General features: G+C 36.5%; 2 protein-coding genes across 4 annotated transcripts in view; both read left to right on the top strand.

Moving 5' to 3' along the window:
• The window catches only part of LOC137658757 (cuticle protein AMP4-like), a 6032-nt gene extending 163 nt beyond the window's left edge, over positions 1 to 5869 (top strand). The window contains exons 1-3 of one of the 3 annotated variants that reach the window (XM_068393785.1): positions 4660 to 4689; positions 5074 to 5297; positions 5485 to 5869. In XM_068393785.1, coding sequence (XP_068249886.1) covers positions 4681 to 4689; positions 5074 to 5297; positions 5485 to 5674 — 423 coding nt within the window. In that variant the 5' untranslated portion in view covers positions 4660 to 4680 and the 3' untranslated portion in view covers positions 5675 to 5869. Of the gene's footprint in view, positions 1 to 322; positions 547 to 731; positions 962 to 4659; positions 4690 to 5073; positions 5298 to 5484 lie in introns of those variants that run through there. The other 2 variants (XM_068393786.1, XM_068393784.1) reach the window with 2 other exon arrangements.
• Positions 5870 to 9322: 3453 nt separating this feature from the next.
• LOC137658756 (cuticle protein AMP4-like) lies at positions 9323 to 10561 on the top strand. Its single transcript, XM_068393783.1, has 3 exons — positions 9323 to 9429; positions 9811 to 10034; positions 10284 to 10561. Exons 1-3 carry the CDS (start codon positions 9385 to 9387, stop codon positions 10471 to 10473), a joined length of 459 nt encoding a protein of 152 aa, XP_068249884.1. The 5' UTR covers positions 9323 to 9384; the 3' UTR covers positions 10474 to 10561.
• Positions 10562 to 14749: the final 4188 nt, after the last annotated feature.

Genomic DNA, 14749 nt, shown 5'->3' with positions numbered 1-14749 from the left:
TATAATAGGATCTATGATTTTTTGGGAAATACTATGAATAAAGAAAATTTTTAAGATTTTCTTTTTAGGATTACATATTGAGTTCTGCTGAATATTTGTAAATCTTCAGAAAATTCAGTTGGATAGTTGGATGTGAATATTTCTCAATTATTATGAAAGTCAAATATTTGAATTTTGACTTTCTCATGATACCATTTAGGGATCAATGTATTTGGAGGAAAACCTAAAAAATTTTAAAACTAAAACGCTTCGAATTTTTATAAGGATAGATTTGTCTTCAAATAGATTACGATCAAAAGTTTAAACATTCCAAAATTTCCAGGCAATCATCCTCACTGTATTGGCTTTAGCCTCAGCTGCCCCAGCACCCGAGAAACTAACAGGAGGGGCTGCCCCTCTACCCATCGCAATCGTCCGCCAAGTACAGGTCAACCCAGACGCCCTCGGAGCCCACAGCTCCGACTTCGAATCCGCCAATGGCATCGTCTTCCAATTCTCTGGATCCGAGGGAGTCCTCGGTGGAGCCAACATGATCGGATCTTACAGGTTGGTTTAATTTCCAAGCCTTTGACATCCGTTACTTCACATCACTGAAATCAATATATATAACATTTGAAAAACAACTTTTGCTATAGATACCGAATATTCTCTTTGGTTCTACATTAAGAATGTTTTAATTGCTGACACCAAGAAGTGCAACTGAACTTAATCGAACTTTTTCCATCCTGTAGTTACCCTCAAGCCGACGGAACCTTAGCTTCAGTCTCCTTCGTGGCCGACGAGAACGGATTCCAGCCCCAGTCCTCGTTGTTGCCAGTGGCTCCAGCCTTCCCCCACCCAATCCCACAGTTCGTCCTTGACCAGATCGAGTTCGCCCGTCTCGAGAAGGAGAGACAGGAAAGAGAGGGAGTTAGAGCTTAAACGAATATCCCGGAGGGAATTCCTAAATATATTTTATCCTACGAATATGGCTCGTTAGTTTAAGTTTGTTGTTTGACCTAATATACGAATAAATTATGAAAGTTCTTAAGTATTTTTCTCTAAACTATCCTTGCTTTTCATCTGTTACTTAAAGGCGAAAGAAATAGCCAATAAAACTTTAGAAAAGTAGAAGAATATAATTAACTGGAATTTATTCAAAATAATATCTTTGTAAATTAATGTAACTTTGAGAAACGCTGGACGATTCCTTACTGTATTTTGAATATATTATTTAGATAAATTATACAAATTGAAATTATTTTCAATTGAAATTATTTTACTAACTACAACACGTCAGTTTGGGCAAGTTGTGAGATATGCTTTCCGAGTTGTTGCCTCTCAGTATAATAGTATAGAAGTATGTATGTATATATATATATATATATATATATATATATATATATATATATATATATATATATATATATATATATATATATATACATACATATATATATACACATATATATATAAATGCATATATATGTATATATATGTGTATGTGTGTATGTATAGTGTTAGTCACTTACACTTTATTATATAGAGAAAGTAAAGTACCACATGTGAGGTTCTTCCCCACCAACGGAATATTTATGAACTAAAATTACCACAAAAAAGATAAACTTAATTTCAAGGGAATGTAAAATTGTTAATTATATTTTTCCAAATAAAATTCTGAATTTCCTTAGACATACTAATTTACTAACTGTTAAAACATTTGGAAATCAGAATGTGATCAAAATATTGGGGTGAAATTCTGATATATTATTGAAAGTGGTGAATCCAAGCTATAGATTGCTAGCAACTATGTCTTCAACACTTTTAGTTTAGTATAAGTAGTAAGTTTATCAGGGCACCAGCCCCCCGTTGAGATACTTCCGCCTGAGTGTTATAGGGTCCTTTGACTGGCCAGACAGTACTACATTGGATCTTTCTCTCTGGTTACGGTTCATTTTCCCTTTGCCCACACACACACACAAACACACACACGGCGAATAGTCTGGTGTATTCCTTACATATTCTCCTCTGTCCTCATACACCTGAAAACACTGAGATTACCAAACAATTCTTCTCCCAAGGCCTTACTGCACTGTAATTGTTCAGTGGCCACTTTCCTCTTGATAAGGGTAGAAGAGACTCTTTAGCTATGATAAGCAGGTCTTCTAGGAGCACTCCAAAATCAAACCATTGTTCTCTAGTCTTGGGTAATGCCATAGTCTATGTACCATGGTCTTCCACGATCTTGGGTTAGAGTTCTCTTGCTTGAGGGTACACTCGGGCATACTATTCTGTCTCAATATCATCATTAGTTTTTTTAAATGTTTAAAGGTCACTCATGAATGGCAATGCACTAGAGACTAACAGTATATACAGTACATGTGATCAGTGCTTAGCCCCCTCTTCCTCCAATCAAGGACCAGAGAGGGGCAGGCAATGGTTGCTGATGACTCACCAGCTTTACCAATAGGCTCCCCCAAACACCTCCATCCTTAGCTCATAAGGATGGTGAGGTTGCAGAAACTAAAAAATCACCGAGCTTGAGTTCTATCAAGCTAGGACCAGGGAGGGCCAGGCAATGGCTGCTGATAACTCGGCAGGTAAACCTATAGACTCCCCCAAACACCCTTATCCCTAGCTCACAAGGATGGTGAGGTTGTGGACACTACCATAAGATATCGAGCTTGACCTCTATTAAGCTAGGACCAGGGAGGGCAAGGCAATGGCTGCTGAAGATTCAGCAGTAAGATCTGTAGTATCCCCCAAACACACCATCCCTTGCTCTCAGGGGTGGTGAGGTTGCAGACACTACAAGAAATTATCGAACTTGAGTGGGGCTCGAACCCCAGCTACTCGTCAGGCAGCAACGTTTCCAATAGGTTACTACAACCTTCGGCATAGATAATGTTTTTCAATCATGTCCTTCAATATTGTCAACGATTAAAACAAAATGGTGAATAAAGTTTTAAATAACAACAGATATAGAGTGTCAAGAATACTGACTAAATTTCTCCTGAATGATAAAAAAATTTAGATATAAGCACATATATATTTATATAAATTAGATAAAAATATGTGATGCGACTTCTTCAAATATTGACAATACTGATCAAAATCATATGACTGACAACTAGCCAAATTCAATAACTTTCTGATAACTGATCAAATTCACATACTTTTTGACGACTAGCCAAAGTCACATAACTTTCTGATAACTGATCAAATTCACAAGACTTTTTGACAACTAGCCAAATTCACATAACTTTCTGGTAACTGATCAAATTCACAAGACTTTTTGACAACTAGCCAAAGTCACATAACTTTCTTGAGACTGATCAAAGTCTCAAGACTTTGTGACAGCTAGCTAAAGTCACACAACTTTCTTGAGACCCATCAAAGTCTCAAGACTTTTTGACAATTAGCCAAAGTCTCATAGCTTTCTGAAAAAGTGATCAAAATCACAAGACTGTTTGACAACTAGCCAAAATCACACAACTTTCTGATAACTGATCAGTCTCAAGACTTTGACAACTAGGAAAAGTTACATAACTTTCTTGAGACTGATCGAAGTCTAAACACTGCTTGAATACTATAAAGAACTCCTGGAACACTAACCAAAGACTTATGACTCCATGAACAGACTCGGTTCTAAGAATCCTCCAGAATTGATTAAAAAAAAACGTCCAAGAATCCTAGATATAGCTATATTGTGCAGACAGACAGGGATTGATAAAATCCTTAAGATTATAGCTGTTGACCACAATCTCAAGTCTCCATAAAAATAAAAAAAAAAAAAAAAAAAAAAAAAAAAAAAAAAAAAAATTCTAGGCTTCCTGAAAACTTGGCCATTCTGGAAGTTTTCTTTGGAAAATGTTTTAGGCTTGAGTTTCAAATGGAAATGTTGAAGTCTCGAAGTTACCTTGAGATTAACGAAGTTACTAAACTTCCACGAAGACTATGTGAGAGAGAGAGAGAGAGAGAGAGAGAGAGAGAGAGAGAGAGAGAGAGAGAGAGAGAGAGAGAGAGAGATTAACTGCTGAACTCTTCCAAAAAATATCGAATAAAACATCATCTCACTTCCGGAAGATATAGAAAAAATAGAAGAAGAATTGTTAGTGATGTTCACTGAAGCATGACAGAAGATGTTACCTGAAGAGAAGCCGATTGGAGACTGAATATTGTAATTTTGTAACGTAATGTTCCGATTGTTTAGGAGTAATTAAATAAATTGGTTATTATTTGGATGACAGAGGAGCAAAAACAAAAATAAAAACACCATCAACAACAATAAAAATAATCAAAATATTTGTACCGCTTTAAGATTTTTATATCAAAATGTTAAAGAAACCAGCATACGATATGAGTAGAAAACAGAGAGAGAGAGAGAGAGAGAGAGAGAGAGAGAGAGAGAGAGAGAGAGAGAGAGAGAGAGAGAGAGAGAGCTTCTATACTGATCCCTCCTTTCACCTAACATACTCAATACAGACACGAATAAAAAATACAATAAAAACAATTAAAATAACTCCAATGAAGATCTAGATCATCTCCTGCAGAAAACGAGGTCATCTAAATGACCTGTTGCAACACCCATGCATAGAGATAGGTCCTGAAAGGTGACCTTGGGTCAAGGGATCCTCCTTTGGTATATAAAGCAGTCGGAGTCAGGTGCTTCTCACAGACGAACCTCGAACACTTATCGACATGAAGACCGTGAGTTGCTCCGAGAAGGATTTGCTAATATTAGTATTCTACTTCTTGGATTTTATGATTATATAATAGGATCTATGATTTATTGGGAAATACTATGAATAAAGCAAATGTTTTAAGTTTTTCTTTTTAGGATTACATATTGAGTTCTGATGAATATTTGCATATCCTCAGAACATTGAGTAGGATAGTAGGATGTGAATATTTTTAAATTATTATGAAAGTCAAATAATTGAATTTTGACATTCTTCTGATACCACTTAGACATCAATGTTTTCGGATGAAAACCTGAAAATATTTAAAACTAAAACGGTTTGAATTTTTATAGGGATAGATTTGTCTTCGAATAGATTACGATTAAAAGTTTAAACCTTCCAAAATTCCCAGGCAATCATCCTCACTGTATTGGCTTTGGCCTTAACTGCCCCAGCACCCGAGAAACTGACAGGAGGGGCTGCCCTTCTGCCCATCGCCATCGTCCGCCAAGTACAGGTCAACCCAGACGCCCTCGGAGCCCACAGCTCCGACTTCGAATCCGCCAATGGCATCGTCTTCCAATTTTCTGGATCCGAGGGAGTCCTCGGTGGAGCCAACATGATTGGATCTTACAGGTTGGTGTAATTTCCAAGCCTTTGATATCCATTACTTCACAACACTAAAATTAATATATAAAACAACATTTGAAAAACAATTTTGCTATAGATACCGAATATTCTCTTAGGTTCTACATTAAGAATGTTTTAATTGTTGACATCAAGAAATGTAACTAAACTTAATCGAACTTTTTCAATCCTGTAGTTACCCACAAGCCGACGGAACCTTAGCTGAGGTCTCCTTCGTGGCCGACGAGAACGGATTCCAGCCCCAGTCCTCGTTGTTGCCAGTGGCTCCAGCCTTCCCCCACCCAATCCCACAGTTCGTCCTCGACCAGATCGAGTTCGCCCGTCTCCAGAAGGAGAGACAGGAACGAGAGGGAGTCAGAGCTTAAAGGATTATCCTGGAGGAAATTCTTAAATATATTTTATCTTGCGAAAATGGCCCGTTAGTTTAAGTTTGTTGTTGGACTTAATATATGAATAAATGATGAAAGTTATTAAGTATTTTTCTCTAAAGTACCTACTTGCTTTTAATCTGTTACTTAAGGGTGAAAGAAGGAGCCAATAATGCTTATGAAACTTTGGAAAAGTAGAAGAATATTATAACTAACTGGAATTTATTCAAAATAATATCTTTGTAAATTAATGTAACTTTGAGAAACGCTGGACGACTCACTACTGTATTTTGAATAAATAATTTAAATAAATTATATAAATTACAATTATCTTCAGTCAAATATCCCACCCCCTCCCCCTTTTACTCACTCCAACACTGCAATTTGGGCAAGTTGTGGGATATTGTGCTTTCCGAGTTGTTGCCTCTCAGCGTTCCAGTAAAGAAGTATATTATATTTACTTTCTTTTTGATTAAAATCTATAGGCAATAATTTTGAGTATAGAATCATATCTCATATATAATCTATTTCTAATACTATTCTGTTGTTTGTTGCTTCTCATACTTGATTGATTGATTGATTGATTTCGAGTTTTCTGGCATCATGACTTCGAAGGTCATTTAAGCTGATATAGATTGTTATTGATAAAGAATAAAAAGGAAATTCATTTTAAAATCATAAAAGCAAAGATATCCTTATAAAAGTGCTTTTAGAAGACCTGATTTTGAAATAAATCTAAAAATACAGCTAGCATAGTACAACACATCCTGGCCAAGAATCTTGGCGAGGATGAACCTGCCAATCCTCAACTCGAGCCTCGAACTTTTGGGCTTCGAACATTCTACTTTTCAAGTTTTAGCTGATCATGGTAATAAATTTATGAGTATTAAGCCCTTCCTCCCTTGATAAATCCTAGAGAATATCTAATTCACAAGGTGATGTTACAGAATATATTTTCTAAATATTTAAAAAAACATTTTTTTGAAAATGCTTACTTTAGTCTGCCTCGGTTGATTAACCCAAAAATGTTTTATTGTTAACTTGAATATATTAAATTTTGAAAACGTTTCTTACATTCTCAGTAGATGGCTTTTTTGAAACTGACGAATCTCAATACAGTATTATCCTTAGTCTTTTTATATGTTTAAAGGTCACTCATGAATGGCAGAATCAAGGAACATTGGCAATGCCCTAGAGACTAACCGTATAAATATGTGAACAGTGCTTAGCCCCCTCTCCATCCAAGCTAGGACCAGAGAGAGGCAGGCAATGGTTGCTGATGACTCTACAGGTATACCAAGAGGCTCCGCCAAACACCTCCATCCTTTGCTCACAAGGATGGTGAGGTTGCAGAAACTATAAAAAACCATCGAGCTTGAGTTCTGTCAAGCTAGGACCAGGGAGGGCCAGGCAATGGCTGCTGATAACTCAGCAGGTAAACCTATAGACTCCCCTAACCACCCTTATCCCTAGCTCACAAGGATGGTGAGGTTGCAGACACCACCAGAAACTATCGAGCCTGAGTTCAATTAAGCTAGGACCAGGGAGGGCTAGGTAATGGCTGCTGAAGATTCACCAGTAAGATCTACAGTATCTCCCAAACACACCATTCCTTCCTCTCAGGGATGGTGAGGTTGCAGACACTGCACTAAACTATCAAACTTGAGCGGGACTTAAACCCCGGCTACTCGTCAGGCAATAACGTTTGCAATAGGTTACTACAACCTGTGCCATAGATAATGTTTTTCAATCATGTCCTTCAATATTGTCAACGATTAAGAATAAAGAGTGAATAAAGATTTGAATAACGACAGATGTAGAGTGTCAAGAATACTTACTATATTTTTCTTGAATGATAAAAAATTTAAATATAAACATATATTTATATAAATTAGATAAAAATATGTGATGTGACTTCGTTAAATATTGACAATACTGATCAAAATCATATGACTGACAACTAGCCAAAGTCACATAACTTTCTGATAACTGATTAAAGTTTCAAGCTGATAACTAGACAAATTCACATAACTTTCTGATAACTGATCAAAGTTTCAAGCTGACAACTATACAAATTCACATAACTCTCTGATAACTGATCAAAGTTTCAAGCTGACAACTAGAAAAAGTCACACAACTTTCTGATAACTGATCAAAGTTTCAAGCTGACAACTTTACAAAGTCACACAACTTTCTGATAACTGATCAAAGTTTCAAGCTGACAACTATACAAAGTCACATAACTTTCTGATAACTGATCAAAGTTTCAAGCTGACAACTAGATAAATTCACATAACTTTGTGATAACTGATCAAAGTTTCAAGCTGACAACTAGACAAATTCACATAACTCTCTGATAACTGATCAAAGTTTCAAGCTGACAACTATACAAAGTCACACAACTTTCTGATAACTGATCAAAGTTTCAAGCTGACAACTAGACAAAGTCACATAACTTTCTGATAACTGATCAAAGTTTCAAGCTGACAACTAGATAAAGTCACATAACTTTGTGATAACTGATCAAAGTTTTAAGCTGACAACTAGACAAATTCACATAACTCTCTGATAACTGATCAAAGTTTCAAGACTTTGACAACTAAGAAAAGTTACACAACTTTCTTGAGACTGATCAAAGTCTAAAGACTGCTTGAATACTATAAAGAACTCCTGGAACACTAACCAAAGACTTATGACTCCCTGAACAGACTCAGTTTTAATAATCTTCCAGAATTGAAAAAAAAAAACGTCCAAGAATCCTAGATATAGCTAAATTGTGCAGAAAGACAGGGATTGATAAAATCCTTAAGATTGTAGATGTTGACCATAATCTCAAGTTTCCATAAACACATTATTTTTTAGACTTCCTGGAAAGTTTGCCACACTGGAAGTTTTCTCTGGAAATTGTTTTAGACTTGAGTTTCAAATGGAAATGTTGAAGTCTCGAAGTTACCTTGAGATTAATGAAGTTACTAAACTTCCACGAAGACTTGAGAGAGAGAGAGAGAGAGAGAGAGAGAGAGAGAGAGAGAGGAGAGAGAGAGAGAGAGATTAACTGCTGAACTCTTCCAAAGAAACATCGGATAAAACATCATCTCACTTCCGGAAGCGATAGAAAAAATAGAAGAAGAATTGTTACTGATGTTCACTGAAGCATGACAGAAGATGTTACCTGAAGAGAAGTTGATTGGAGACTGGATTTTGTAACGTAATGTTCCAATTTTTTAGGAGTAATTAAGTAAATTTGTTGTTATTTGGATGACAGAGGAGCAAAAACAAAAATAAAAATACCATTAACAATAATAAAAATAATCAAAATATCTATACCGTTTCAAGATTCTAATATTAATATGTTAAAGAAACTAGTAAACAAAATAATTAGTAGAAAACAGAGAGAGAGAGAGAGAGAGAGAGAGAGAGAGAGAGAGAGAGAGAGAGAGAGAGAGAGAGAGAGAGAGAGAGACAGACTTTTCATTAAAACCAGATTTTAAATTGTTCCCTCCTTTCACCTAACATACTCAATATAAACACGAATAAAAAATACAATAAAAACAGTTAAAATAACTCCAATGAAGATCTAGATCATCTCCTGCAGAAAACGAGGTCATCTAAATGACCTGTTACAACGCCCCTGCAAAGAGACAGGTCCTGAAAGGTGACCTTGGGTCAAGTGACCCTCCTCTCGTATATAAAGCAGTCGGAGGCAGATGCTTCTCACAGACGAACCTCGAACACTTATCGACATGAAGACCGTGAGTTGCTCCAAGAAGGATTTGCTGAAATTAGTTTTCTACTTCTTGGATTTTATGATTATATAATAGGATTTATGATTTATTGGGAAATCCTATAAATAAAGAACATTTTTTAAAGATTTACTTTTTAGGATAACATATTGAGTTCTGCTAAATATTTGTAAATCTTCAGAACATTCATTAGGATAGTAGGATGTGAATATTTCTAGATTATTAAGTCAAATAATTGAATTTTGACATCCTCATGATACCACTTAGGCATCAATGTTTTTGGATGAAAACCTGAAAATGTATTAAACTGAAACACTTCGAATTTTTATAAGGATAGATTTCTCTTCAAATAGATTACGGTCAAAAGATTAAATCTTCCAAAATTTCCAGGCAATCATCCTCACTGTATTGGCTTTGGCCTTAGCTGCCCCAGCACCCGAGAAACTAACAGGAGGGGCTGCCCCTCTGCCCATCGCAATCGTCCGACAAGTACAGGTCAACCCAGACGCCCTCGGAGCCCACAGCTCCGACTTCGAATCCGCCAATGGCATCGTCTTCCAGTTCTCTGGATCCGAGGGAGTCCTCGGTGGAGCCAACATGATTGGATCCTACAGGTGAGTTACAGATGGAATCAGAACTGATAATACTCTATTTTTCACATAAAGTTCAAACATATTTACACTAATGATGTCCCTAAGATTATCATAGCATTTACTAAAGAACTTATAGTACTGAAGCCAATAATTCTATTTGGATCTACATAATAAACATTATAGTACTCTATTTATATCAATGAGTCATATCATCTTTGTCACTTCTTTAAAAGATCGAAGGATATTAAGTCCTATCTCGTTTTCTTCCAGTTACCCACAAGAAGATGGAACCTTAGCTTCAGTCTCCTTCGTGGCCGACGAGAACGGATTCCAGCCCCAGTCCTCGTTGTTGCCAGTGGCTCCAGCCTTCCCCCACCCAATCCCACAGTTCGTCCTCGACCAGATCGAGTTCGCCCGTCTCCAGAAGGAGAGACAGGAACGAGAGGGAGTCAGAGCTTAAACTATTATCCTGGAGGAAATTCTTAAATATATTTTATCTTACGAAAATGGCTCTTTAGCTTAAGTTTGTTGTTTGACCTAATATATGAATAAACGATAAAAGTTATGAAGTATTTTTCTCTAAACTACCTACTTGCTTTTCATCTGTTACTTAAGGGCGAAAGAAGGAGCCAATAATACTTAGAAACCTTTCGAAAAGTAGAAGAATATTATAACTAACTGGAATTTATTCAAAACAATATCTTTGTAAATTAATGTAACATTGAGAAACGCTGGACTATTCACTACTTTATTTTGAATAAATTATTTAAATAAATTATATAAATTACAATTATCTTCAGTCAAATATCGCACCCCTCGTCCTTTTCCTAACTACAACACGGCAGTTTGGGCAAGTTGTGGGATATTGTGCTTTCCGAGTTGTTGCCTCTCAGCGTTCCAGTAAAGAAGTATATATATATATATATATATATATATATATATATATATATATATATATATAATATATATATATATATATATATAATATATATATATATATATATATATATATATATATATATATATATATATATATATATATATTCAAATAAGCCATATATATTTTTGATACATTAATGTCTGGATTCTCTGGATTCGTCTAAATGTGCAAAATTTATCATTAATTGAATGCCTAGTAACAAACTACCAATTAGCTACGATGGTGAAGATGGGTTGATTTCAATTCTAAGTACAAAATACCTGAATTCGACAGGTATAAGTACAGTAGAATTGTCATTGACTTTTATCTTTCTTCGTGGCCAAGTGGCTTAGTCACTGTCTATACAAGCTTGCCGACCAGGGTTCGATTCCCGGCCGGACCCAAGCTCTTGTCTTTGTGTGATTTCGCCTGGGGCTCTGATCCCGAGGTCGTTAAGAGAATCCAGACATTAATGTATCAAAAATATATATGGCTTATTTGAATATGAAAAACACGTCTAAATGTGCAAAATTTATCAATATTATATATATATATATATATATATGTGTGTGTGTGTGTGTGTGTGTGTGTGTGCGTGTGTGTGTATGTATATAGTCAGTCACTTACTCTTTATTATATAGGGAAAGTAAGGTACTACATATGAGGCTCTTCCCTACCAACGGAATATTTATGAGCCAAAATTACCACAAAAAAGATAAACTTAATTTTAAGGGAATGTGAAATTGTTAGTTATATTTTTCCAAATGAAGTTCTGAATTTCCTTAGACATCCTGATTCACTAACTGTTAAAGCCTTTGGAAATCAGAATGTGATCAAAATATGGGGTAGAAATTACGATACATTATTGAAAGTGGTGAATCGAAGCTATAGATTGCTAGCAACCTTGTCTTCAACACTTTTAGTTTAGTTTAAGTAGTAAGCAGGCCAGGGCACCAGCCACCCATTGAGATACTACCACTAGAGAGTTATAGGGTCTTTTGACTGGCCACACAGTAATACATTGGATCCTTCCCTCTGGTTCCGGTCATTTTCCCTTTACCTACACACACACACACACGCGGCGAATAGTCTGGTCTATTCCTTACATATTCTCCTCTGTCCTCATACACCTGACAACACCGAGATTACCAAACAATTCTTCACCCAATGAGTTAGTGCACTGTAATTGTTTAGTGGCCACTTTCTTCTTGGTAAGGGTAGAAGAGGCACTTTTGCTATGATAAGTATCTCTTCTAGGAGCACTCCAAAATCAAACCACTGTTCTCTAATCTTGGGTAGTGCCATAGCCTCTGTAACATGGTCTTCTACTGTCTTGGGTTAGAGTTCTCTTGCTTAAGGGTACACTCGGGCACACTATTCTATCTCAATATTATCATTAGTTTTTTTAAATGTTTAAAAGTCACTCAAGAATGGCAGAGTCAAGTAACATTGGCAAAGCCCTAGAGACTAACCGTAGGTACATCTGATCAGTGCTAAGGCCCCTTTCCATCCAAGATAGGACCAGAGAGGGCCAGGCAATGGTTGCTGATAACTCACCAGGTATACCAATAGGTCCCCCAAACACCCCCATCCTTAACTCAAAAGGATAGTGAGGTTGCAGACACAATAAAAAAAACCATCGAGCTTGAGTCCTATCAAGCTAGGACCAGGGAGGGCCAGGCAATGGCTGCTGATAACTTTGCAGGTAAACCTATAGACTTCCGTAAACACTCTTATCCCAGATATTATCGAGCTTGAGTTCTATTAAGCCAGGACAAGGGAGGGTTAGGCAATGGCTGCTGAAGATTCAGCAGTAAGATCTGTAGTATCCCCCAAACAAACCATCCCTTGCTCTCAGGGATGGCTAGGTTACAGACACTACAAGAATTTATCGAACTTGAGCGGGACTCGAACCCCGGCTACTCGCCAGGCAGCAACGTTTCCGATAGGTTACTACAACCTTTGCCATAGATAATGTTTTCAATCATGTCCTTCAATATTGTCAACGATTAAAAAAAGAAATTGTGAATATAGTTTTGAATAGCGACAGATGTAGAGAGCCAAGAATACTGACTAGAATTCTCCTGAATAATAAAAGAATTTAGAGTTAAACATATATATATATATATATATATATATATATATATATATATATATATATATATATATATATTATTTATATGAATTAGATAAAAATATGTGATGTGACTTCGTTGATTGATTGATTTGAAGTTCTCTGGCATCCTCGAAGGTCATTGACGCCAAGATGATGTGACTTCGTTGTCTTCAGAAATACTGGACACCAGTTAGTAGTTTCATTGTGACCTTATTGTTATTGCTGTTGTTCAATGATATAGCATCAATAATACGATTGTAGAAGGGCACTCCATATAATCAGTCACGATCATCTGATCCATACAAGATAGAGTTTCAAGTATACCAGGAACAGGGCCTCTTTTAATATTAAAATTTCAATATTCTCCAAAGATGATAGGTGAGTAAGAACTGAGAGACATCAATTACACAGAACTGAGAGGCAACACTTATAAAGCACTGAGAGGCAACACATAAAAAACACTGAAAAGCAACACTTACAAAAAAGTGAAAAGCAACACTTGCAAAGAATTGAGAGGCAGCACTTACAGAGAACTGAGCGGTCCCATTTAAAAATAACTGAGAGTCAACATTAAGTTACAAAGAACTGAGAGGCAACACTTGTAAAGAACTGAGAGGCAACATTTACAAAGAACTGAGAGGCAACACTTATAAAGAACTGATAGGCAACATTTACAAAGAACTGAGAGGAAGCCCTTATAAAGAACTGAGAGGCAATACTAAGGTGCAAAGAATTGAAAAGCAACGCTTACAAAGAACACACGGGCAAATCTTACAAAGAACTGAGATACAACACATAAAAAGCACTGAGAGACTTCAAAGAACTGAGAAGCAACACTTATACCCTTGTGAATAAGGGCAACCTACCAGAATTAGAAGGTGAACGGGATCATCAAGCAAGGTTCTCCTGTTTCCTTCAGAACTGCCCAGATTAGACAAAGGATTATCTGAAGTTATAAAATTGATTAGCAATGCTCGGCCCATGAAATTATCTTCTGAGGTAATAACTGCCTTAAAGATCTCTCGGCAGCCTCCCTCCAAGATCACACTTGTGGTGATCTCTTTCATCTCCTTAAGATGCTCAGATGATAACCCATTATTTTCTCGGTCGCCCAAATTATCGAAGGAAATTGAGTTTGATTGGCAGTTTACGGTAATTGGATCATAAAAGAACGGGTTATTGAAAATTAAAGGAAGGAGAGAGAGAGAGAGAGAGAGAGAGAGAGAGAGAGAGAGAGAGAGAGAGAGAGAGAGAGAGAGAGAGACTTACCTTATTGCCTTATTTTTGTTTGGGTTCCCCCAGGTCCCTCAGAGAGAGAGAGAGAGAGAGAGAGAGAGAGAGAGAGAGAGAGAGAGAGAGAGAGAAAGAGAAAGAGAGAGAGAGTTACAAGGGTTTTGGATGCCTCGAAGACATTTTACTCCATCTGGGGAGACTCCATTTGCTCTTGGGTAGAGCAATTTCGTTTAAACGTTTAAGAGAGTTTTTATGATCTTGTCTAACTTATTCTTGAATTCGTTTACCGTATTACTCTTTACTACATCCGCTGGAAGTCTCTTCCAAGTATTTGCTATTTTGTATGTGAAGAAATTGCCTCATTGAGTGGTGTTGTATCTTTACAATTCCAGTTTGGATCCGTTAACCCAGGACTGATTTGTTGTAATCTACATTTGCTTTATCTTTAAAGAATTTTGAATGTCTCTA

The sequence above is a fragment of the Palaemon carinicauda genome, chromosome 19 (genome assembly GCF_036898095.1).
Source record: "Palaemon carinicauda isolate YSFRI2023 chromosome 19, ASM3689809v2, whole genome shotgun sequence".
Classification (NCBI taxonomy): Eukaryota; Metazoa; Arthropoda; class Malacostraca; order Decapoda; family Palaemonidae; genus Palaemon; species Palaemon carinicauda.
Note: the sequence above shows the minus strand (reverse complement) of the source record. Positions and strands in the feature narration are given on the sequence as shown.

Excerpts from the sequence above, each read along its gene's own strand:
- LOC137658756 (XM_068393783.1), top strand. The coding sequence starts at position 9,385 with ATGCTTCTCACAGACGAACCTCGAACACTTATCGACATGAAGACC. Across the intron at positions 9,430-9,810 it reads CACTTATCGACATGAAGACC|GCAATCATCCTCACTGTATT; the intron begins GTGAGTTGCTCC and ends CAAAATTTCCAG. Across the intron at positions 10,035-10,283 it reads AACATGATTGGATCCTACAG|TTACCCACAAGAAGATGGAA; the intron begins GTGAGTTACAGA and ends GTTTTCTTCCAG.